This window comes from Bidens hawaiensis, unplaced genomic scaffold (genome assembly GCF_021521415.1).
Source record: "Bidens hawaiensis isolate Kalapana, Puna unplaced genomic scaffold, B.hawaiensis_p1.1 tig00000458_1, whole genome shotgun sequence".
NCBI lineage: Eukaryota > Viridiplantae > Streptophyta > Magnoliopsida > Asterales > Asteraceae > Bidens > Bidens hawaiensis.
In genome coordinates, this window is record NW_027491030.1 from 3,138,865 (window position 1) to 3,166,543 (window position 27,679).

The following is a 27,679-nucleotide window of genomic DNA, read 5'->3' on the forward strand; positions in this document are numbered from 1 at the left end:
CGACTGCGTTCATAACAATATAGACACCATTGGTAAAATTTGAGGGTTAAAACCCAAAATATTAATTCATCACATTAACATATAAAAAACAAAATATTGAAGATGATGTTTAGTTGGTTGGCAAACCCAGGCGATGGTAAAACCAAAGCATTGTCGGTCCCGAGCATTGAGGCGGTAACTTGACACGAATTTGGTCAGTTTTGATTACGTACCTCACGGTACCGGAATTAAAAAAACGAAAAAAATAAAAACTTGAGGTGGACCAACGGCCAATTTGGTGGGGGGGGGGGGGGGTTGGTCGGTAGCGTTGTCGATCATGGGCTTTAAATAAAGCCGCGAGTTTGCTCGAACTCGGCCGATTTCTTTCAGATTCGTTATGGTACCAGAACTAAAAAAATTGACGTTTGATCAATTTTCATACGCTTATTGTGGCAACTAAACTAAAAAAAATCAAAATTCGCCGACCAATACGGTGCCACCAATTGGGCCAATAAACCACTTGCGGCACCAAACTTGTAAATTATATATAATTATAATTAGTGCTTTTCGTTTTTCCTTACAAATTTTTTTAGTGTCTGTATTATATTCACAAGACGAACTAGCAAAATAAAACAAGCAAAAAACTAGAACGCAAATCAATGCTTTTCTTTTTTTCCTTACAAATTACTAATTTATCTTTAGTATTGGATTCTCGAGTTTACTTAGCAAAATAGATATTGTTTAAAGAAAAGTATTGGTATAAGGTGGAGTGTTGTAGTGTCCAAACGGACGCCATCTTCCACATCATCTCCAAAATAGGGCAAAACCCCTTTAAGCGTCACCATAGTAACAACAGTGGGGGAACGTCATCGCCTGCAACCCAATCAAATGAATCCATGGTTTCACAACACACGGTCTAAGTTATAACATATTCTTGGAATTTGAATGTATGACAAAGTTTTATATAATATCAATACTTTTCTTACTATTGGTAATTTATATCTACTATTGTCCTCTCGAGTTTAGTTAGCAAAATAATTATTGTTTAATGATGGTTCTCTAGATTTGTCACATGTCATTAAAGATTTTTTCTTTTCAAACAACGGCTCATACACTCATCTACTTTCAACTTATAAGTACATCTATGTCAGGATTTGAATCGTGGTCTTCTTTCCAAAAAGCAAGAAGAGCCTCCCATATTGTTAAAGCTTAAATAACACTAACTGAAATATTTACAAAGTATCTTTAAATACTATTAAAGCAATACAATTTGTCTACATGACCTTCTTCTAGGCTGTTCACATATGCAATCCAGTCAGCAACTTTTCATTCTCAGATTTTCTATTATGCTGACACGTGTCCTTTTCACCAACCCTCGCAAAACCACACGGACCTGGTTGAATTTTTATAACCCGTTTTGGTTAGAAATAACTAGTCTGACCCGTCCCATAAACCATTCCACTAACCCTAAATCTCCAATATCTATATCGGCTCATCATCACTCTTTCACCATGATTCACCCACTCTCTTCATCTAATATGTAAATGATTCATTGGCTCATCATCTGCTTCATGTTCTCAATCTCACCATCTGCCTTTGTTTTCAATCGCACTGTCGGATTCAAGTTTATAATCGCACCATTTTCCTTTTCCTGGTAAGTATAATTCATTTTTCAATCTATAAATGAATCAATCGATTGAATAAGTAATTATTCAGTTTTAATCGATTATGTTTATGTACGAAAGTTAGTATAGCAATTAGAGGTTGTTACTCGAAGGACATATTGTTAATCCGAAATTCGTTGTTGCGGATTAAATAGTTTGAATTATTTAGTTTTCAATCAATAAATTATTCAATCGATATACTCAATTATCTATAAAACATAAAGTATATGATAATTTTGAGATAGTCATATATAGCAAACATGGACAATCATGTATATCAAGAAAACCAGATTAGTGAAAAAATGAATTCAAAGAGTTTATATTTTTGAATTAGTTAGAAACTGAATAGAAAAGGTTTATTTACTGAATTTTTATTGCTGCAAGATTATGATTTTGTATATTTCAATTTTGTCTTAATAATCTCTCAGCACAACCTGCAAATAATAATCAACAGCAAGGGTAGTTTTGGGTTTTTGTACAAGTTAAATACAATGTTAATTTAGTTCAATTGGTTGCGACGAACATTTTGTGATTAAACAAACTAAAATTATATAGGAATCAAGTCACAGGGAGTGACTTTGTGATTTTGTTGTGATAACAAAAGTCAAAGATGGAGTATTTTGAATTATAGATTATAATGAAAGTGTGATTATGTATGTTATGTTATTTTTTTCATGCTCTTTTTATTGCTTTTAATACTGTAGGTCTCTCCGGTGCAACGTGTGGCATAACATGTAGTAAAAAAATAAAATAATGTAATTTGAAAGGGTAATTTTGAAGATTGACAGGTATGCCAAAATTTTAATTGCTGGTCAGTTTTATGTTAAGCTTATTCAGAAATTGAATGCATAGAAATTCAAAAGTTATATAATTAATACCAAAACTAAACATTCGTTTTTAATTCTTTACCAAAAATATTGTTTAGTCAAATATTCAGTTACCTACTATGTGCTAATTGATATTATTTCAAATTTACAATTATACCTAAATTATTTCTAATCTATATTCAGTTATTATCTATAAATGTATTGCCTTGATTTATGCATGTTGTTACGTCTAATATTAAATTTCATTTATAACAATTTCTATTTTACGAACTTTTACAAAAATAAAATATTGTCCGATCAATATATAACATACATGATGAGTAGGCAATTATTCACACCATTTCCATCATCGACCCCATAACCTACCCTCTACATATGTATGTAATGTAAATAACCAAATGACCCATTTTCTTTTTTGTTATGTAGTAGGCACACGGAGTTGGTGAAGATGACCCATTTGGATGGGATGCCACAAATATCTCCATTAGTTCATAGCAAAGGTTATGGTGCGCATAACCCTCTATATCTATTAGTCATGTGCTATATAATTCGATTATAATAACAAAAACAATTTCATCTTGATTTATATTTTTTGTTTGGAACTTAATTGCTTTTCAAAATTTTATTATCTTTATGTTCTTTTTGGTTTCTCGTGTAGAATGGACCTTGTGAAACAAATGCTGCAATTGAATTCTTTATGAATAATCTTCAAGTAAGTCTGTATATTCTTACACTATATTATTTACACTTTATTTGGTTTATTCTTATATTTGTTTAGCAAGTCTCCTAAAGAAAAGTTTTCCCATTGACCAAAATCTTTGCTCACATCTTTGGATATGTTATATGATGATATCATTAATTTTGAGAATTTGGTTGAACTCATTTACAGTTTTCTATTACTAGGCAATGGGCAACTTCAAACTTAAAATATGTGCAACAATTCAATGTCAACTGCAGGTACTAATTATTAAGAAACATGGTTTTTTATTACATGTTTTTCTTATATTTATTATTTTAGAAATATGGGCAACTTTGTGTGGCTTAAATGGTACTGCTTTGAATGATACATAAGCCTTTTGATTTCAAAGTTTTTAAAGTCTGACATTGGTAAATCTAGAAAGGTAGCCTTGGATTTCCAATTATTTAAAACCGACTATTTTGCCCATAACTGGTAAACGTATCGGGCCACCTTTTCGTTTTCAAAATCAACATATTTTATTATTTATCTCAATTAAACAAATTATGAATTTCTTACGATTATATTATTAACAGTCTCTAATTATCTAGATATCATTATATGAGAAAAGATTGTTAAGGTGTTTATTCGTGATCTGAAAGTGAATATGAAATATTAAATAATCATAATCAAATTTCATTACAAAACATAAGATTTTTACAAAATGATATTTTGATATCACGTAAAAATTTTCATTTAGTATTTGCATTTTTCTGTAATTTTTTTCTGTGTGGTAAACGGTTCTCCAATTCACTAACCTATGTTAAACATTCAACAAAGTAATTTTAAAAGTTAATTTGTTTTTATTTATTTTATTTTACAACCAAACCTTAGTATTTGTAAATTTAGTTTTTGTAATACATGTTAAACATTCACTAACCTATGTTAAACATTCAACAAAGTAATTTTTAAAGTTAATTTAGTAATACATGTTCAAACTTAATATAGTCTATAGTCTATCTTATATAAAAAATCTTTTATATAAATGACTTTTGATTATTTTGTTAAGGTTAACACAAGTAGTACATGGTAAAACCGTTTAGAATTTCTAATTAGTTTATTTTGGAACTTTTAGATTTGTTACTTGTATTTAACAACATTATTAATGTTGAAATATTACTCATTAAACATGTTATTCTGTTAATTGTATATTTAATTTGGATACTATTGTTTTATTATATTTTCAGGTGGTGAAGCAAAATGAGTTTATTTTGATAGAATATTTGAAGGAGTTGATGGTGGTGAGCATGTTTATGACTTTTGTTGATGTTTTTTGGTTGTTCGAAGTACATTAACTTATTGTAACTTTTAATATCTAAACAATGTAAATGGTTAACGTTTTGGTCCGAAAGTTTGAAAAAGTTTTGTGTTGCTTGAATTTGTTGTTTAAATTTATTATGTTTGTTGACATGTTTTTTCACCCGTGTGTAACACGGGCTATACCCTAGTATGTACACTAAGGATTTATAACTACAATTGGCGGGTTTTACCTACGCTTCATTGTGAGGAAAATGTATGTTACAAAAAAAAATCATAAATAAATCGTTACTCGTGGATTGATTTTAAATACAAATATTACGTATATGAAAACCCAATTAACCGAACTGAAACCGAATTAACAGAAAAACCGAACCAAAGCATTAACCGACAGTTATTTTTTTGTTAAGAGATGAAACCCGTGACACGTTACGTCATCGAAAGTTGATACAACTGAATTCATTCGTGTATAGGGTATAAGATACAATTCCCACCATTCATGTTAGTGGGATTCATGTATCTTACGTGAGTAAATTTAGATAAGCAACAATGATAACATATGATTGATTATATGTACTAAAAGCTTTTTGACTATGGTATCAAGGTTTTGGATAAGGTTTTACTTTTTATTTTTAATTATGAGTGATCAAAACCTACAGGCGAGAAGTAATTTGATAAAAAAAGTTTAAAATTTTTATGATTATACGTGTAACTAATACATAAACATAATACAACAAATTTTCTTGTTAATATACGTGTAATTAATATACAACAATTGTTATGTAACTTATTTTGATCGGCTTGTCGTATTATGGGGACTTAGAATGTATTAACACTATATGTGTTGTGTGACTGATTTATGGTAGTGTGGTAATATAAAGTTGTTATACGAATATGGTGATACTTGAATTGTATGTGGTTACATAGGTGATTAATGGTAGATTAATAATCATGTGTTGTGTTTGCATGTTTGTGGTAGTGTGTATCTCATAGTCTCATGGTAGTAATACTAGTATGTGTGATACTTGACCCGTTGTGATAAGTTAAGGTAGTTTAATCAGATTCGTTGATATAAAATTAAGCGACGGTCATGTTATATGATTGAATATATTCATAACAAATGATTTACATGGAAGATGCATCTTGTCATAAAATACATTGCCTTGACCTGTTAAGGGGATGTTAATCGAGGTTATGGTTAATAATGTCTTAACGATGAGTTACGGGAACATAAATTAAGTGATGTTATTGCTTTGGCCTGTTAAGGAGATTTTACTTTAGGTTATGGTTAATAACGTCTTAAAGATGAGTTATGGGAACATAAATTAGGCAACTCTAATTAGAAATGTGTGAAATAATGTGTAGCACCCTGAAAATTTGATATGAATTGGTCATGTTTAGGGTTTGCTTCATTGATTGGTGTCATACTGCCATTCACATTCACGTTAACCACTCGTTTGAACCACAACATTATAAGCGCAAAAAAATCCAACTCACAAGCCGAAAGGCCCGTGACCGGATCGTTCAAGAAACCAATTTACAAGAACGTGATTTGAAACTGAACAAACCGCCCGTTTAAGAACTCTTTCACTGAAACCGAATCAAACCGTACCGATCCTAACAGAAACCCGATCTTGACTTTCTTCGACCGAAACCAAACCGACGAGCCGCCCGAGCGATCTAACCACCCGGTTCATGTCTCGATATTGCGTACCTACAATTAGGGGTGAGCAAATTAACCATCATAACGGTTAACCGAACCATAACCGTCATAACCGAACCGATTTTAACCGATAACCGACATATCCAGTGGGTCGGTTTAATGAGTTTTCGAAAACCGCCAAATTTTGGTCGGTTTTGGTTAAAGATCATTTCAAACCCGCCATAACCGAACCGCTCCATTTATACGACTGTTAATCGAGAAACAGGGATTTGGTAATTGGAATTAGTGCAAGTGGGATTAACTCTTTAGTTATATAAATCTTAACCTATATTTTTATATCTATTGTCGTTCAAAAAATAAACTAAAATAAAATAGCTAACTCTATACCTTTTTTAGATTTAGGCCAATAATATTAATAATATTGGTTGTTAGTGTTTACCGAATTAATTCCAAATCTTCCATAATCTTCGTTTCAAATTTCCATTCAAAGTACCTTTCAGTTGTTCAATATATCAATTAGATATTAAGATACATATATTCCATAACTGAAGTTAAAAGAAAAAATAAATAGACATATACGAATTCCCAATTAAGTTCAACGATTATTCAGTTGTCACAACCATACGTTTGAGGTAGCTACCTTTTCACAATGGGCAACCCATTTAGTTGAACGAAACGTCTACGGTATGTTCACTTGATATCACCATGATTTCGTTGTTGTTCATCGTTCTTTTGTTCTTGTTCATTATGGATTATATATTTTATTTGATTGTGTATTTTTTTTTTAAATTTGGTACGAATTTTAGGTCTAATTATATTTTTCTCGGTCACGGTTATCCGACCCATACCCAACCTGCAACAACCATCAAAACCGATTAACCGAAACCGCAATAACGGATCGGTTATGGTTATTACTTTATATTAAACGATATATTAATTATGGTTATGAGTTTGACAAAAACCGCCCCAAACCTACCGTGACCCATGCACACCTCTACCTATAATAACTAGTTATATAAAACCGTTTTGTTACGTTCTTCTTCTTTATTATACACAGTCGCCCAAAAGTCACACCACACCAGTTTACACAATTACAGACTATTATTATTATTATTGAACCACTAGAAGAACAACAGCACGAAAAAGTTACAGATACACGAATCGGTACCGTTGGCAGTCAATCGGTGTGTTGCAGGCTCACCGGATCAACCTAATTCGGATCTCGGATCCTAATTGCTATCAATTTTAACCTAATTGTGGATCTAGGGCTTCATTTCTCAGTTATTGCAGTATTGGATACATCGATGAGGTAATTTGATGTTTATATCTTAGTTAATGTGATTTTAAGTCCTTATGACCATATGCGTTTGGTTAATTGGTTAATTAGTTAATTTTAGCTGTGTTTAGTTCAATTACGAGATAAAACCCTAGGTGTAGTGATTCTAGTTACATGTACATTTGGTTGATTGTTTAATTAAAGTTGCATATACGAAACCATAGGTGCAATGATTCTAGTTACATGTACATCTGGTTGATTGTTTAATTTATGCTGTATGTAGTACAATTTCACTACGACATCCGAAATGTAATGATTCTAGTTTTATGTACAAAGGATTAATTGTTTGATTTAAGCTGTATGTAGTTCAATCACGATACGGCATCCAAAATGTAATGATTTCTAGTTGTATATACGAAGGATTAATTGTTTAATTTAAGCTGTATGTAGTTCAATTCCAATGCAACATCTTAGATGTAATGATTATAGTTTTATATACAATGGATTAATTGTTTAATTTAAGCTGTATGTAGTTGAATTCCAATGCAACATCCTAAATGTAATGATTCTAGCTTCATATATGTTCGATTAATCGTTTAATTTATGTTGCATGCAGTTCAATTCCAATACAACGTCAAAATGTAATGATTCTAGTTTTATATACAATGTATCGATTGTTTAGTTTAAGCTGTATGTAGTTGAATTCCAATGCAACATCCTAAATGTAATGATTCTAGTTTTATATACATTCGATTAATCGCTTCATTTATGCTGCATGTAGTTCAATTACTATAAAAACCCTAAATGTAATGATATTGTCATGGAATTGATGACACTTGATGACCTTTTGTTAGTTATTTAACCTGTCATGTTAATTGAAGAAGCTTAATGATCTGATCATAGTTATTAAAAGCGCACTAGGTGCGCGCCTAGGCGCAAATTCAAGGCCCAGCGCAGGTAAAGCGCCTGATGGCGGTTGGGGCACGCTTTTGGCAAGATTCCGGCTAAAATAAAAAATTCCGGCCAGATTCCGGCCAAAACCTGGACATTCTGGCCTGAAATGAAAGAGAATTACCTGGAAGGAAGCAGAGGAGACCCTTTTTTGTGTTATCGTTTGGTGTGCATGGATTTAAAGTAAAGGCAACAAGTTTATTATGTTTTATATTTTAAAGTAAAGTATATTGTAGCTGGGCACTTTTTGCAGCTCTGCTGCTAGCTTGCTTGCTACAGTAACCATATGTTAAGATTTCTTTTTTATAAATGATAGGTTATATCAAATAATTTTCTTTTATTTTAAAACCATTTGTTATTGGACTATTAAAATGATATTTGAAGTTTTAATGAATCTTTTTAGCTTTCTAATATCTATATTTTAAAATTTTAAACTTATTGTTTAATTTTTAATTTTTACACGTATTACATAATAGCTTTTGCTTTTTATAATTGAATAATAGCATTATTTTTCTAATACATAAGATATTTTTAATTTTTTTCATTTAAGTGCGCCTTTTTTTCTCAGGCCCTCGCCTTTTTTGCGCCTTGCACCTAGGCCCTAGGAGAGACTTATGCGCCTTGAGTGCGCCTAACGCTATTAATAACTATGGATCTGATAGGAAGTTAAGTTTCTAAACAGGAAGAACAAATTTGTTTACATTGGAATTGAGGCGGAAGTTAAGCTCTTGAATGCCTCATTTTTTTGTTTTATATTGCTGTTTTTAGGGCTTTTCTAGAGTGGTCATAGGCACAAAGGGTGAGCCTTGGGTCTAGGTGCAAGGCGCTTAAAAAGTGCGGGCCTGTGATAAGCAAGGCGCATAGCATACACATACGATTTTTGGGGGTTTTAGATTTGTTTAGGGATAGTTTAGGATGGTTCTGTGCCATTTTTGGATGTTTCCAATTTGCTTAGAATTTGTAGAATTTTGCTAAGGTTTTCAGCATTTGGCCGGAATCTGACAAAAATTTGGCGGGAATCTTGCCTGAAGGTTGCCAGATCGCCTGATTGGAAGCAAGGTGCTTTTCCTGTGTCTTGCCTTGCCCAAGGGCGTAGGTGCACGCCCGAAGGGCTTTTTACAACATAGGGCTATTCTTGTTGATTTATCAATGTCTCATTTTCTTAGTAGATTTTCTGATTATAGTGAAGAAACTGATTATACCTTAAGGTACATTGTAGTGGATCATCTGTGCATATAATAAGCAAAAAAGAGAAAAACACAGTTAAACTTGGATATGACAAGTACTTTCATTGTTTCACTAGTATCCTTTTTGTCTTCTGTACAGTTTTTCTTTGTGAGATCTCTGGTGGGACCCCCTTTTTTGATTCTGTGTAGCAGCAGCAGCAGTTGCAATAGCAGGTTGTTCATACTTGTTAAATATGGAGATTGAGGGGGGAAGGAGTGATACTCAAGTTCTCTACGAGACTCGTCATCATGCTTCTAGACCTTACACTTGCAATTACCCCCCGATTAACCAAGAGGTTAAATTTATTTCATTTGTGATCAAGATTTGTTAAGCTCGTGAATTTGCTTTGATTTCTTATAATTTATGAATTTAATGGAGGTCTTGATTGAAATTCCAGCTAAATGAAAGCACTAAAGGAAGCTTCCTTAGACTGCTTTCAACAAAAGGTATACCTTTTCATTTTTTGTTATCTGTTTCATATATGATTTAGATATATGTTGATGTGCTTTCTTACATGTAATGTGAATTTTTCAATGTATATGTGCTTAGAGAAAAATGTTAATGGATATTGTACTGTGAAGGTCTCAGTGAGTTTAGAGAAAAATGGACTACAAGTCGGCATGCTCAGAAGTTAAGCAAATGGACATCAATTTTCGTCTCTCCAAATGGCGAACATGTGGCTGTAGCAGTTGGAAATGTGATAACGTTCTTACAGATAGATGATAATTATCAAGAGCCTTGTGGGATATTTACTAGTAAGATTCTTGAACATGTTTGAATGTCTTTTATTTTACAATTATGGACCTTATGGTGCTATCGTGTTCATTATTTTAGCACTCTGTGTTTATAACACGAATGACTAATTTTTGTGATGCGACGTCAGGTAACTCCCTGGTCACTTTCATGTTTGGAGTCTGGTCAGAGGATCATGACATTTTAGGAGTTTTTGATAATACCGACACCCTTTATTTTATAAGGGCAAATGGTGATGAAATAACCCAAATTACAAAGCAGCATTTAAAAATGCCTTTGCCAATTGTCAGTTTTGTTATTCATGATAATAAGGATATGAAGAAGTCTTGTTTGTAAGTAGTATATCTCCTCAATTTCTATCCTAATTATAGCCGAGTTCATATCGGTTAAATTGTTAGTGTTATTATTATGTTACAGGTGTACATTTAGCATACTTGCATCGGATGGTTCAGTTCATGATATTGAGATTAGTCAGGACTCAAGGGCCTCTATTTCCACTCTGAGCAATTCAAATTTGGGCTCCGGCTCATTGTTACATAAGCAGTTTCCTCAGAATGTTAGTTGTTGTGGATATCATCTAGATAGCTCGTTGCTTGCTATTGTTGGTAGTCCTGCTGCAATCACATCAACCTCCACCGCCATCATTGGTAATATACATATGATGCCAAGGATGTTTTTGTTATATTTTCTTCCCATAAGATCAGATTGCTAAATTGTTTATTTCTTTTCTACCCATTGTAGGACCTTACAATATTTCTCTTTGGAAATGGAGTCGACAAACAGGCTTACAACAAGTGTCTTCTGCTGAGTTTGAAGGTCTCTACACTAAAACAAAAGGGTATACAGATCAAATATCATCCCCGAAGGTTCAATTTTCACCACTAAAACAATTTGTTGCTACATTGGATTTGAGAGGATGCTTGATAATCTATAAGCTAAATGAAGAAGATTCACTTTCAGAAGTTTATTTCAAAGAAAAGAACGAGATAAACAATATAACAGATTTTACATGGTGGATGGATCATATTATTGTCGTCGCTAATAGAAGTGGCAAAATTACTATGTATGACGTCAATACTGGTGTTAAGGTTTTAGAAAATGGTTATCAATACTCTTTGCCTATTTTAGAGCGAGTGCCATCATCACCAGGATGTATATTTATTTTAGAAAGTAAATCACCTGAAAAGAGTTTTGAACCTTCTGATTTAGTTCTCTATGAGCCAGTTACATTTGAAAAGTATAAGCAATTTGACAGTGGTAAATTGCAATGGAGCTTGATGTCATTTTCAAAAAGATCTGCTCAGGAACTTTATGATATTTTAATTACCAGGCAGCAGTTTGAGGATGCAGTTAAACTAGCTGATCATCATGGGCTGGATAAAGATGAAGTGTTGAAAGCACAGTGGCTGCATTCTTCACAAGGAAAACGTGAAATTAATATGTTTCTTTCACTTATTAAAGATCAAGATTTTGTACTGTCAGAGTGTGTGGATAGAGTTGGACCAACAGAAGATGCAGTTAGGGCTTTACTTGCTTATGGTCTCCAATTAACAAACAGTTATATGTTTTCTGAGGTTGAGGATGAAAACGGTAGCCCAAAATGGGATTTTCGTTTAGCAAGACTCAAGATGTTACAATTTAAAGACAGGCTGGAGACATTTCTTGGAATAAATATGGGCAGGTAATGAGGCCATTTATAATTGCATCTTATTTATACTTGGTGCATAATCACATATAATGAACTTTATTTTTTAAGAAAGTAGTGAGTTTACATAAACCTTCGTATATTGAACTTTGATGTGCTAACTGACATACTTACATGAGCCAAACCGACAAACCCGGTTTTTAACTGTGGATCGAACCATATAAATCTCAAATCGGCTGAGCAGTCTGATTCGCGTCAATTATGGTGGTTTGCTACAACTTTTTGACATGCTCTCTCATTTCTTTTTCATAAGCAGTTAAGCTACATAACAGTTCACTTTAAACACGTAAAACAATTAATAGGCACGCATACCTAAAAAACACTTAATTGCATGCACTTGGAGACAGAAATGTCTATCCATCACTGAGACCTTGAATACCTGTAGCCTATCATAATCTTACCTTATACAAGGTACTGGTGTTCTCTACATAAGGAGCTTGTCTTGTCTTAACTATGTATGAACCCTCAACTTAACACATAACATCCTTGCATTTTAGTTTGATTAAAATACAATAATGTTTCGTACACTTTAGTTATAAATACTCAAACATAAGGAAATTTTTCTAAACACGCTAAACAGATAATTTATTGTTGATGGTTTTATAAGCTTTAATAATTTCAACCAATTAATATAAAATACATCATCATCATCATCATCATCGTACTCAGTATATCCCACCAATAGCAATGCTATGGTAGGGTCTGAGGAGGGTAAGATGTAGACAGCCTTACCTCTATCCCATAGGGATAGAGAGGCTGCTTCCGGTGAGACCCCCGGCTCGATAGTAGTTTTGAATCAAGCCTTGGACATAAGACACATAACACTCAATCATCGGGACACCGGCTGATTGGTGCATGTGCCCTTGTCTTTCGGCTATCAACGCCACCACATGATACCTGATTAACCTTCCGCCACTTTTAACGTTATTTTCACGTGATTAGTAAAATAACGTCAAAATTAGTGCAATTTTACTTTTGCCCACCCAAGGGTTCACACATATATACATTATATGTGCGCACCGCAAGCAGGCGTGTAATATAGAATACACATATATAAATAAATAATGTATCAAATTCCTCTTAAAAGCATTACCGGAATCAATAAATTTCATTTCATGGAGTAAAAGTATATTTTTATGTAAACAGGGGAAATTTAAATCTTTTTAGAAAAATGCTTACTTATAATCTATAATACCTTAAAATTGCAGGGGGGTTTTTTAGTTTACAATATTATAAAACATTCAGAGAAGTTCAAATTTTTTATAATAAACTTTTTAAAACTAAGGACTAAAACTACCAAGCTCAAAACATAATTATTATAATTTTTGTTCGTATAGCTGACACATGGCCCGGCCTGACCCAAGAACATTCCATTTAATTTCTTCTGTTATTCCTTCCAGCCTATATGAAGAAACCACCCGACTGTGTTAACTGTCTATAAGGCGATATATTTATGTGACCCGTTTAACCCGTTAGAGATAAAACATAACCCAAATTGAGTAGTCGACTTATTCTTAAGTAAACGAGGCGAAATTGTCACATCAAATGGACACTATGGATATGTTTAATAATCCCACCAATTTTTACTTACTAGGACACATTGACTTAGCTTCTTTCAGGTTTTCTGCACAGGATTACAGCAAATTCCGCTCATTGCCCATTAACAAAGCTGCTACTGCACTTTCAGAAAGTGGGAAAATTGGAGCTTTAAATCTTCTTTTCAAACGCCATCCTTATTCAATATCTCCATACATGCTCGAAGTTCTAGCATCCATCCCTGAAACTGTCCCGGTTCAGACATATGCACAGCTGCTTCCTGGTAGTTCTCATCAAGTTACTTATCTAAGAGAAGAAGACTGGGTTGAACATGAAAAAATGGTGAATTACATTAATACCCTCCCAGAAAATCACGAAACTGCCATTCAGATAAAAACTGAACCGATTGTGAAGCAGTTAATGGGATACAAATGGCCATCAGTTAGTGAACTATGTATCTGGTACAAACATAGAGCTATAGAAATGGACACCCTAAGTGGACAACTGGACAACAGTTTATCATTGGTTGATTTTGCTTGTCGAAAGGGTTTTAACGAATTGCAAGAGTTTCACACGCTTATATCTTATTTGCACTAGCTAATTTACTCTGATGACGATGATGATCATGATCATGATGTGAATTTCAGCTTGAGTTTAGCCACATGGGAACAGTTGTCTGATTATGAAAAGTTCAAGATGATGCTTAAAGGGTTCAATGAGGAAAATGTAATAAAAAAATTAAGAGATAGAGCACTACCATTTATGCATACAAAATTTGGGGATGAAGTGGTTGATACTGGTGATTGGTTTTTAGTCAGATGGATGAAAGAAATTGCTATGGAGAATAAGATTGAGGTCTGTTTGGCAGTTATTGAAGAAGGATGCAATGAGTTTTCTGGAAGCATGTTTTTCAGAAATGAAGCTGAAGCAGTAGACTGTGCTATTCAGTGTTTGTATTTATGTACTGCTACTGATAAGTGGAGTACCTTGGCCTCGATATTGTTTAAACTTCCACTTTTGCACGGTAAGCATTTTAAAACTTATGTCTCATTTGGAGTTGTCAAAATGACAAAAGTGCCACTGAATCTTCTTAGAAGAAATAAACTCAAATGGATTTTCAAAGCGTAAATGAGTAGATTCAGTTTATTTTTGTCATTTTATAACTCTAGAACTGGAAACTTCTGATTACTTAGGCGAGCTATGTATACATCATTCCTTAACAGTTCTTAAATTTGTTGAAGTACTTACAGATGTAACTGTATGATTGTTCATATGAAACCCAATCATAGGTTCTTGGTTACAAATTATTAGTCTTATTTAGGGTCACAATCTTGTAACTGTCTGCTGTTGAGTTCTAACAATCAAGAATACTTAAGGTTTAAAAGGTCAACCGTTTTTCTGAATATATGACTTCATGTGTGCATGTTTTCAAGAATACGAGTGGGCATAGAGTTATAGCAAGATTGTTTGTTTTGGGCCGCGTTTTGTTAACTACTTAACAATGTTACATTTGAGCAGGTTATGAAGTAGAGGGTCTTCAAAAGCAACTTAAAGTTGCGGAAGGGCATGTTGAGGCTGGAAGACTGTTGGCTTTGTATCAGGTATGCATTTGTACTCGTTAGTGACTGCTGGTTTTCAGGTTAGATAGATCATATTGTTTATTGTACTCTACTAATGATGGCCTGACACGCGACACTTGCTAATGCTATCTCTCATACCTTTGCTACTTTGAACTTTATGTTGATATTTTAATAAACAGTCAAAACAATTTTAGTTTTATATGACAATTTATACATATCAAATTTCATATGTGAGGCTACTTTTATACATTCAGGTTCCAAAGCCGATTGCTTTCTTCCTGGAGGCACAATCAGATAGCAAAAGTGTGAAACAAATTCTCCGTCTTATCCTGTCAAAGTTTATCCGTCGCCAGCCTGGAAGAACAGATGCTGACTGGGCAAATATGTGGCGAGATTTCCAGTCCCTGCAAGAAAAGGCATTTCCTTTTGTTGATTTAGAATACATGTTGATCGAGTTCTGTAGGGGATTATTAAAAGCTGGGAAATTCTCACTTGCTAGAAACTATCTAAAAGGCCAGGTTCAGTGGTGCTGCCAACAGAAAAAGCTGAAAATATCATCATTCTGGCAGCACGAGAATATTTTTTCTCAGCTTCTAGCCTAACATTTTTCATGTTGTTTTGTTATCAGGGTGGTTGGGTAATGGGTCGAAACATATCATTTTTGGTACAGGTCATGTGAGGTTCTGTTAACTTGGAACATTTTGTCTTTTATGTTTTGATAAGTGTAAAGTTAATATTTATCGAACTAAATTGGATTACAGTTACAGTTTTGTTACTACAGTCTTAACCATTGAAATAACCGATTTTGGATGGTTGTATGCATTAAAATACATGTCTGATGACTTCCAACCCTTTCAACCATTCCCTTTTTAGTTAGTTTTTATTTTTATTTTTTTATTCGTTTGTGATAAAAAAAATGGCAAGCTGGCCAATTTGCAAGTAAACGGGTAAACTTTCCACCTCTAGTTTTATCATTCATGATGTGCGCATATTCTTCATCATTTAGTTGATTTGTAAATCTGTATTTTTTACTGAACACTTTTTGTATCATATTTTTACAAAAAATCCGATTTTTTTATAAATAATTATTGTCTAAAACTAGCGGTATTCAACCAGTGGGCTGCGGTGGAGACGCAACATGAATTTGGTCGTATTGGTTCGGTTAGTTATGGTATCCGTACAAAATTAATAAAGTCATTTAGTAATATGCCCAAAAGGATATCGAAACATGTTTTAAAATTATTATTTAAAATTTAATTAATTAGTATACTAATAAAACAACATAACTAAAAAAATTAAAATCAAATAGGAATTAAAAACAAAAACAAATAAGAAAACTATCTAGGACATAAAAACCAAAAGTGCACTAACATAGTATATGATTTCAATGAGAATTTAATCTTTTGAATAGATTTTGGAGGGTTTTTTGAGTTAATTACACTTTGGCAACTCTTGGCCTGTTGACTTTTAAGTTAGTTTCTTATTACCCCATTTTGATTCATTAGAGATGAAAACATGAATCAAATTTATATAAATTAATGGTGAAAAGTCTAACCAGTTAATGCGGAAAAATATCGGTTATCGGTCAAGGACTGATATTTGAGATATCGATTATCGCAGTGAGATATCGGTAAATTTTAATATCATGTAAAATTCATATATATAGCAATCTAACACTAATAATTCAGTCTAGTCTACTACCGTTAACAAATTAACCTTTTACAAATTGAAAAACACTAACAATCGTAGCAAGTAAGAATTGATTAAGACTTAAAACACTAACATTGAACACTGAAAGTTGATAATTAAGACTTAAAACACTGATATCGGGAATATTGATGATATATCGGTCAAATATTAGTCCAATATCGGCCAAATATCGGTCATATCGTCGATATTATCGGTACCGATATTCTGATTTATATATCTCCAAGGGACCGATAACCGATATATCACTGATATATCGGCGATATCGACTGCATAGCTCAAAGTTTACTTAAACCACAAGTTTGGAACTTGTTTCAGATCTGGAAGGCAAAGGAATGTCTGAATATTCTTCCAAGCAGTCGAAACGTGATGAAAGAGTTGGATATGATCGATGCCCAAGATTAGGTGTAAACATTCTTCCAATGCAATTCAGGCAAATCAAAGACCCAATGGAAATCATCAGATTAGCAATCACCACTCAAAGTGGGGCCTACGCTAACGTTGATGAGCTTATTGAAATCGCCAAACTTGTTGGACTAATAGATTCATCCGGGCAGGTCAACGCAAATATTGAACAAGACCCATATTTCAAAATCGACACTCTCTGATGATATAGCTAACTTGTTATCAGCAACCATTAACGATTCTGATTTTGACTCTTTGTTGAAAGAAAACAGTAAAGTGTTGACTTTTGTGGCTTTACGTCTTCCATGGTTACTTGAACTTGGTAAGGAAGCGGAAAAGGGTAACAAGTTTTTTGGTACACAAGCAACGTCGACGGTTTTGTGGGCAAAATAGGTGGCAAAATTTGTGGGCCTGGTTTTTGTATGACTAATTAGTTTTTGAAATATGTTAACAAGATATATGTTGTCTCAATCATAATCTTATTATTTATATAAAATAGTTAAGGATCTTTTATGCATCAAAGGTACACTTTCAGTGATAATAAACTGTTTGATGATAGCCAACTTCTTAGCTTTAATTGCAATTTGCTGCACACATTCTTTTTTATGCTCTTAATAGTTCTATTCTAAAGTTTTGGGAGCAAATTAATCTGCATATATGTGCTGTGATATAACCATTTATGATTTCTATTTTTTGCATCTCTATAATAGATGAACACAACAAAATTGACGAAGCCCAGTCATCATTTTGGAGAGAATGGAAGTCAAAGTTAGAGGAACAACACGCTTTTTATCTGGAGACATCGACTATATGGAGAGTGTAATATTCGACTTCATTGGCTCGGTCAAAACAGAGAGAAAGAAAATCCTAAAAGATGTGTTGACTTTAGCTTCAGACTATGGCTTAGATCAAACCAAGGTATGCAAACACTCACAACACAAGGTATGAAAACCCTAACCGGGATGTATAAAGATCTGAGGGTCTTGTACAATGGCAATTCGTGTACGGGTATTATGTATCGAGCTCATTAACCTCGTTAGAAAATAAAGCAAAATCAGTAACGGGTATCATGAAGAAGTTTTTCATCGGATCCAAAGTGGAAGGATGATCTGGTTAATTTCTGGCTTCGATTAATAAACGATTTACAGAAATTTGTATCTTCTGATGATGTGGATCTATTCTCTCCCGGGTGTGTGATGATCTGTCTTGAAGCTTTTGTTGGCATGGTCAATGAGGGAAAGATTTCTGTAACTGAAGGATGGGCTTCAGTTTTTGCTTATATAGATTCGGGTCTTGTAGGTGACTTGTACACCGAAATTCTTAATTTCTGTAAATCGATGGTGTTTTCCGGGTGTTGGTTTAGCACGATATCGCGTGTTTATCATGCTTCGATTTCGCGTTTCCCCGACACAAATTTGTCACCTGATGTTCAAAGGCATTATGAATGTATCGCGGATCTGCCTCATCTTTACATAAGAATCCTGGAACCCGTGTTGAAGGATTTAGCTCGTGGGTCCCGTGAACATTTGTCTTTATATCGGGTTATATCAAGTTTGAGTGAATTAGATGGCGATTTGGAGGAGTTAAGGAATGTTAGAAGTACTGTTTGGAATCGATTGGTTCGGTTTTCTGATGACATGGAAATCCCGAGTCATGCTCATGTTCATATGCTGGAACTTATGCAGTTTGTAACGGCGATGACCACGAATTTGACTTCCTTTTCTAGTGAGCTTCGAGCCAATGTTGACCCGTGGGTTGGGTGGGATAGCATGGGATCTTTAAACTCAAACCGTGAAACCGCACCCGATAATGAAGATGCACCGAAAAGTTTCACGCATACTTTGGTTGCTTTAAAATCGTCACAACTACTATCAAATATCTCCCCGAACCTCGAGATATCTCCAAATGACGTTTCTACCCTTGATTCTGCAGTTTCTTCTTTTGTAAAGATATCTGATAATGTTGTTTCACGATCCGATGTTGATATTTTGATAGCCATGTTAGGAGAGTGGGAAGGGCTTTTTGGTAGTTTAAGTGTAAAAGAGGAGGTAATAAGCTTGAAACCGACGCCTGTCGGGAATGATTGGGGCAACGATGATTGGGAAGAAGGTTGGGAAGACTTCCAAGAAGAAGAAGAATTGGGAGAAAAAGAAGCCACAAATGACGAAAAGACCCTTTCGGTTCATTCTTTACATGAGTGTTGGTCATTAATCTTCAAGAAACTCGCATCATTATCTGAATTCAATGACATATTGAAGATCATCGACCAATCGAAATTAAAAGGAAACGGGGTCTTGTTGACCGAGGATTCTGCCCGACATGTGACCAAATTATTACTCGAGGTAGATTATTTTACAGCTGTAAAACTTGCGGGTTTACTTCCTTATGAAAACATACAATTGGAGTGTTTGGAGTTTGTGGAGGATAAATTAAAGCAAGGAAACATGCCGAGCCCGGTTTTAACCGATCATGGACTGTTTATTACTTTATTATCATCGGGCTTGATATCAACCATCGTGACCAAACCTTTATACGGAACCATTTTTTCATATATAAGTTATATGATCGGGTGTTTCTCTCGTAACAGTCAAGAAGCAGAGAATAAAAGCGAGGACCGCGAGAAGGACGTGTGGTATGTTTTCAAAATGATTCTATTACCGTGTTATATATGTGAGCTTGTAAAGGCGGATCAAGTGGTGTTAGCGGGATTAGTTGTTACAAAGATGATGCACACGAGTGTTTCTCTGGGTTTGGTTAATGTAGCAGAAGCTAGTCTTAGGAAGTACTTAGAAAATCAGATTGAGGTTATACGAGGAAACAGTTTTAAGGTAGAGGAAATGAGGTTTTGTGAGCCGCTTGTGAATACGGTTGTCGGGTTGAGTGACCGGGTGGAGAGTTTGATCAACTCGGCTCTAGTGATACTGTCGTCGAATGATGGTAAAAGGTAGAATGATTTGAGAATTAGATGTCATCCTTTTGCTTGTAGAAAAAGACATTTGTTTGGACTTTGGAGGATTCATATACAATACATGTTACTGCTCTCTTTTGTTTTCTTAATAGTTAATACATGTTATGGTGTGAAGATATGTCATTATTGTAAGAATGCAAACACGCTAATCCATCTCGTTAGTAGTTTGGAGTTTGGATCTAGAGACTAAGTAGTTTGTGAATGAGCCACCACGTCGAACAGATCGTTAGTATTTTTTCAAGTTTGAGTTTGGCTTGTTTATTACTTGTATGTTAATTAGTTTACATATATTTATATAAAACACGATAAATATTATTTAGATATTTTTAGAGTTAAATGCAATTTGCGTCTATGTGGTTTACGAACGGGAACTACTTGTGCCTTTCTTTAAAAAATGAGCGGTTTGTGTCCACGTGGTTGTCGAGCGTGATCAGTTTCGGCCCTTCCGGCATCTTTTTTGTCTAAAAAAAACAGCTGAAATTAATTTTATGCACATTTATCATTTCCTGATAGTGCCTATGAGCTTTGCATCCATGCAGTTTGCATTCCTCTGTCTAACCCCGTCACACTCGGCCCTTCCCTTTCCAATCAAACAAACCCAATCTGGAGAACTTGGAGAAAGGGGTGAGTGGGTTAGACTAGAGGTGCACAAAAAACTCTAACCCGGAACCGGACCCGAAAAAAACCCAGAACCGGTTTTTTTATACCCGGGTTTTTAATACTTGAACCCGTACCGGATTCCACCCGTAGGGTACAAATAGAGTATGTATTTCAGTACCAAAACCTGTACCCGGAACCGGACCCGATGTGTACCCGGTACTACACGAAAACCGGAATTCGATTCCATACCCGAAACCGGGTTTATCAAATACCCGATTTATACCAAAAAAATACCTTAAAAAGACCCATAAATACCTCTAAAAATTGCAACCCTTATAAAAAACCTCAATCTATACCCGGAAAAAAGCCCGAAAAAAACCTTAAAATAGGGTTTTTTCAATACACGAAAAAAGGGTATTCAAATACCCGGTTTTAGAATACTCGATCATATACCCGACCCGAACCCGATGCATAGGGTATGATTTTTAGAGACAATACCCGGACAGGAACCCGACCCGGTTATTGTCAATACCCGGTCATACCCGAACCTGGGTATTTGAAAAACCCGATTTTTGCACCTCTGGGTTAGACGAAAGAATGCGAATTGTGGGGATGCAACGCACAGGACGCGATTAGAAAATCAAAACAGGACATAAAAGTCATTTTCAGTTTTTTTTAAATAAAAAACTGAAGGACGCAAACTTATCTAGTTCAATAACCATAGGGGCACAACATGCTCAATATAAAAAGATAAACGCAAGTCGTTCCCATCCGTAAACCGCAAGGATGCAAACTGCAATTAACTCATTGTTATAAGTCTATATGTAAACAAATGAAGTTTAGTCTTTGGAGTTTACTTGAGCACGATAAGTGAAGTTTGTTCTTGAGCTCGTTTATTAAATAAACTAATTTTTAGGCTCGCAGCTAGATGTCATGTGAAAGCTTGACATCCAAGTTTTTAGCAACCCGGACTCAAATTTTCCACAAAAGTTGACTCGTTTACACTCATATTCATGAATCGTGAATCTGAGATAACAAACCCACTCATCGTTTCGATATGTTGTATAAATACAATTCTTAAATCCTAATAACCCAAACAAATCAAAATTATTAAATAAAAAAACTCCATAAACAATCCCATGGCTTGGATGGATCTGACTTCAATTACATAGAAAGTATTGAAAACAAGAACAGTAAACAAACACCTCATTTACCTGCAATTATGTTACATAACGTTGCTGGCCTATATAACTCAAAACATATTCAGGCAGACCGGACTGAATCGGACCTAAACCCTAAACTCAAGAAGAAGTTTCAGCGGTTCGATAAATAGTGATCTCCTGCTGCTTGAAGTACCTTCGATCTTCTTCATCCACAAGTACCAGATTCAAGTAATACTTCACACTGAATTTGTTGTTGATATTATGATGTGTTGGTGTCAGTTCGTACGGGCTCAAGAACAGCCTGATTGGTATTGATTCACCTACAACACAGTTGCTCTAATGTTACAACTTACAAGAAATTGTTTAGACTTTAATGTCAAGACGGGTTGAATAATCGATCAAAAACAGTTTAAAAAAGTAATTTATCATTTCTTGAAAAAGTTAATAACTTGCGTGCTAATTTTCTAATACAATTGTAAATGTCATAAAATAGTAGCATACTTTTGGCTGCGGTCGATTTTGGTAATAATAACCTTTTTCAATCCGTTTTTGGTAGATATACGTTTTTAAACGGCAGTCAGTATACTTTGGTAATTGAATAATTTTATTTTGCACCTGACCTTTTTTTTTAATGTTTTTTTGCTATAATTACCAAAGTGGGCCTTTCTAAAACTTGTAATTAACAAGACAAACAGCCAAAAATATATTGCTTATTTTTTATACTTTATTCCCGAGACCCTACTAATAGCCTTGCTATGCGTGGGATTTTACTGGGAATGGTTGTATTTCTTATGATTTATAACATTTGCCGTGAATATAATTATAGAACTCTATTTTTACCAGGAGAACTCGAATTTTAGATCAAAACGATTCAGACACCTGTTATGCATTTCAATAAACGTGGAATAACTGTAACTGTTCGACCCATTAGGGATATAACCCAATCCAAATTGATCTGTTTACAGGTAAATGGGTCGAAATTGTCTACAGTTTAAGACATACCTCTAACAGGAGCACCATCCATTAACTCAAACTTTGCGAGGGTTTCTGTCTCAACATGAGTGTTGGCCCCAGAACCAGTGGATTCACGTCGCCTAATCTCAAGATCCATATTCTTTAACTTGATTCTAACAAGAAGAAAATATATCTTCCCGATGATCACATCTTTCAAATGATACCTGAATATTAACCAGCGCCGTAAGTTAGTTATCAGGCTTCTTTATATGTTTTCCAAAGGAAGATTGGAAGAATACAAATGTTTTAAGTTTAACAATGTTTTGACTTACTTGCTTTTGTTATACTCGAACTCAATATGAAGGCAGTCTTCTATTCCAACTTCCATCTGTCAGGTTTACATGTCAGAGATGAATACTTTAGTATGTCCATCTTTTCTTTTCTTTTTTACAAAATACGAAAAATATTAGTGACATTTATGATTTGAAAAATAATAGTATTACAATATAATGACCTTAATGCTATTGTTGATTGATGGAGGTGGGCAATAGTTGCGAATCTGCATAAACAAACACATAAGAATATACTTTATTGAATAAAAAGAATACCGTTCATAATGTAGCAGTGACAATATTTTTTTCCTTTTGGATTTGGGAGGTGGAGTCTAATAGAGATTCTCACCACAAAATCTTGGTACTGAGTTATGCTGCCAGCATAACCGCGACTGATTGTTACCTTCAGAACATACCTGAGAGCAAATTGAAAGAAACTTGATTATATTATAAAAATAAATTATTAATCAGCCACAAAACAAAGATGCATCTGTGAGGCGTAAAATATTATTTGATCATATAAATATATTATACAATAGAAGAGAACAGTTACCTAAGTCGCACATTCACACCATTGTATGTCTCATAAGGCATTTCAACTGTAGAAAACTCAAAAGGAAATGTTTTCTTTTCATATAATTCACCAGGAACATCCAGTTCGCGAACTGCATAACAAAATGGTAGGAGAGTAAATATCATGAAACATAATGGTATTCATATCAAAGAGAAAAGGTTTCATTTTAATCATAGACGAGTAAAAATGAAGTTAAATTAAAGTCAGGCAAACTTACCAAGAGATGTGAAGTCATAAAAGTTGCCTCTGTCAAAATAGATTTCTGCAAATGAAAAAAATGTCAATACATCAACAGTGATCAGTATGTAAAACTGTTCCAAGTAACTGCTTTTACAAATAGTTATAAATTTCACAAGTAAATATGAGATAAACAGAGAGAGTCACGAATTTGAAGATATAGCCTATACAGACTAGCAGTCCAACAGTATTTAGTAATAACCTTTTTGGCATCATAATCATTTATTTATATCTAGTAGATATTCAATGTCATTTGTGTTAAAAAAATTGCCACCAACTGCTACATAATAAACGTCAAGTTGGATATTACAAGCATTCCAAGTTGTGCTACTAACCCTCTTAATGCCAACTATATTTTTTAAGTAAAAAACTTACCAATCTGTCCAAGAAGTTCTATCTTAATACCATTATGCTCAACTTTCTTCCCCTGCACTGGTTCTACAGAAATCTGAAAAAAAGATGATACATAAGTAAATGTGACATGTTACAATCACTAGCCTATGTGCTATTTACAGATATAAAAAAACTGCAATGTAGCACACCTTGCAGCAATGCCACTAGAGTTAAGAAGTCAAACTTCAAGAAAAAAAAAGATAATTATATACCTTTCCAGCAATGGTTTCTTGGCTCTGGAAAAGTGGGACCATTGACATTTGACCATTTTCCTTCTTCAACGGAACCTAATAAATATAAGTAGTAAAGAAACATCATTATACAAGTAAAACCAGGTATACTGGTAAACTAAAAGTTTACAGGAGAAAATTCCAGAATAAGCCATGCTTAAAATACAAGAAATAAAGTTAGGCTCTCTGACATGAACTTTAAGTTAGGCTCTTTGACTTGCGATGAGAGAATGAGGCATGATTTGATAGACCTGCACCTCTATGAGGATATGGTTGATGATAGGACTTCTTGGAGACGTAAAATTAAAGTTAAGGACTTCTAGGGGAAAGATATAGTTTTGGTTAAAATATGTCTTATGTTCATAACTTTACTTGCTCAGTATTCTCTACTATTTTTATTAATATTAGTATTAATATTTAATTATTATTTATTTTTATTTTCATTCAAATTCTTTTGTTTGTAATTCATAATACACTAATCTAATATATTATTTTATTTTTATTTGTTTTACCCTTAAGTTGTTTTTTCTGGAGTTGGGGGTCTCGCTGAAAGCCACCTCTCTATCCTTAGGAATAGAGGTAAGGTTTGCATACATCCCACCCTCCCCAGACCCTCATGATAGCTTTGGCTATTTGTGGGATTTACTGGCTATTCTCGTTTGTCTTATTAAATATACATCCAAAGCTTCATTATTTGCAATTCGATCCAGCGTTCAATAAGATACAGAAATCTGTCTGTTGCATTATAATATTCAGTGCAAAACATAGTGATCAAAGTCTCAAACAGAAGAACCAATACATATAACAATTTAAGATTGTATGCAGATCATCTAATCTTGAATATAAATTACAAGAAGTGTGTACCTGCTTGCGAGTTTTTCCATCATTAAGTGTGATTGAGATGTTACAAGTTGGCTTGAAAGCCCCTAATATATAATTCTGATTAACAAAAAATCAAGGAGAGCAAGTCACATTCCATTGAAACAACAAATTTAGTTTTGCAGAAAGAAAACAACCAAGGTTTTAGGTCAGATCTTACCATTCCGAATACGACCGGTTCTTTCTCTTAAACTTTATTTCAAAACCTAAGTAGAATCAGAGTGTGTCATAAAAAATTCCAGTTGCAAATTGAAAAACACAAGATCATCAACAACTAAACGCAGTCGATTAACACATTACATGTACATGCCAGTAGAATAAATCAAAAACCTGACTATATTACAAAATTTCCTCCAATTTCTGTTCGAAAACCTAAAAGTTTAAAGGTCATTAACTACTAACAGGCTGTCAAGTAACACATTACATGTCAGTACAACAAATCAATAACCTAACCAATTATACTACAAAACTTCCTCCAATTTCCCCGAATTTCCGTTCAAAAACCTAAAAAGGCCGTTGATTAACACATTACATGCAAGTTGAATAGATCAAAAACCTAACCAAATACACTACAAAAATTTCCTCCGATTTCCGTTCACAAACCTAAAATTACAAGATCATTAATACTAACAGGCTGTCGATTAACACATCACATGCAAGTAAAAATAAATCAAAAACCTAACTAGTTATGCTATACAACAAAACTTCCTCCAAATTCCGTTCAAAAACCTAAAAATACAAGATCATTAACTACTAACAGGCCTTCAATTAACACATTAAATTAGAATAAAAATAAAAATAAAAACCTAACATACATTATTACAAAAAATTCCTCCACTTGCCGCTTAAAAACCTAAAAATTAAAGATCATTAACTACTAACATGCCATCGATCAACACATCACATGCCAGTAGAATGAATCAAAAACCTAACCAATTATACAACAAAACTTCCTCCAAATTCCGTTCGAAAACCTAAAAATACAAGATCATTAACTACTAACAAGCCGTCAGTTAAAACATCACATGCAAGTAGAATAAATCAAAAACCTAACAAACTATATTACAAAATGTCCTCCAATTTCCATTCGAAAACCTCAATAGAATCGGTATATCATAACAAATTCGAGTAGTAAATCGATAAATAAAAAGTCATTAACTACTAACAGCTGTTAGATTAACACACTACATGCCAGTAGAACAAATCAAAAACCTAAACACGTATAATACTACAAAATCTCCTCTAATTTCCGTTCAAAAACCTAAGATACAAGATCATTAACTACTAACAGGCCGTTGATTAACACATTACACGCCAGTAACACAAATCAAAAACCTAACTAATATTATTACAAAATGACTTCTAATTTCCTATCGAAAACCTAAATTAATTAGTCTACGATGCAATTGAGCTGAATCATGTAACAGGAATATGTAGATTAAGCTCACCGGAACGTTCGCCGGAGAAACCGGTGGCCGGATCTGTGTTCCGATGAATTGATCTACGAGAGTTGATTGTGACAGATGCACTGTGGTCAGTTGGTCACGCACTCGCAACGTAACTTGAGTCCGGTGTGGTTTATAATAATAATAATAATAATAATGGTGCTATTGGACTGGTTTTATTTGGAGGCCCAATAATATGTGGAATCAGTTTTATGGATTATTATTATTTTGTATTTGGTTTTTGAATTTGAGATTGGCTTGTGATTAGATCTCGGATTCTGTTAGTTTATTAACTTTTATTAGTTGTTGAAATAAGGGAAATTTTCAACACGTGGTGTCACATCAGCATATGAATTATTTTTATTTTAATGGTTTAGTAAGGTTGTAGTTCAAAAATACTTTTCTTAGGGCTTTCCGTTAATCCATTTATAAAATAAGATTGTTTTAACCCAGTGTTGGTGACATGTGACGTCATCGCCCATTTTGTAAGCCAGGGGCGGTGTTGTAGCCCATTATCACCAAAAAATCTTTCAATTTGCCGTCCACTGCACACACTTTTAGGCTACGTGTATTTAAAACTCTTTATATATGGGCGTTTTGTGACATATGACGTCTCAACCAATAATTGAGATCTTTGT

The 27,679-nt window shown here is 33.9% G+C and overlaps 1 protein-coding gene and 1 pseudogene across 2 annotated transcripts; one reads left to right on the top strand and one right to left on the bottom strand.

Annotated features, from left to right (window-relative positions):
* The first annotated feature begins 9,074 nt into the window (after positions 1–9,074).
* On the top strand, positions 9,075–20,318 carry LOC143625624 (MAG2-interacting protein 2-like; annotated as a pseudogene). The gene is made up of 12 exons (XR_013152306.1): positions 9,075–9,875; positions 9,978–10,026; positions 10,162–10,335; positions 10,464–10,665; positions 10,751–10,980; positions 11,075–12,014; positions 13,658–14,598; positions 15,093–15,175; positions 15,409–15,774; positions 17,163–17,391; positions 17,441–17,641; positions 18,364–20,318. The product of XR_013152306.1 is annotated as an MAG2-interacting protein 2-like (transcript).
* A 1,624-nt stretch (positions 20,319–21,942) lies between these two features.
* On the bottom strand, positions 21,943–27,152 carry LOC143626799 (vacuolar protein sorting-associated protein 26A). Its single transcript, XM_077096769.1, has 12 exons — positions 27,045–27,152; positions 25,757–25,802; positions 25,582–25,656; positions 24,700–24,774; positions 24,470–24,542; positions 24,075–24,119; positions 23,837–23,948; positions 23,633–23,699; positions 23,466–23,510; positions 23,284–23,339; positions 23,000–23,175; positions 21,943–22,317 (listed from the first exon to the last, which is right to left on the bottom strand). Exons 2-12 carry the CDS (start codon positions 25,757–25,759, stop codon positions 22,136–22,138), a joined length of 909 nt encoding a protein of 302 aa, XP_076952884.1. The 5' UTR covers positions 25,760–25,802; positions 27,045–27,152; the 3' UTR covers positions 21,943–22,135.
* Positions 27,153–27,679: the final 527 nt, after the last annotated feature.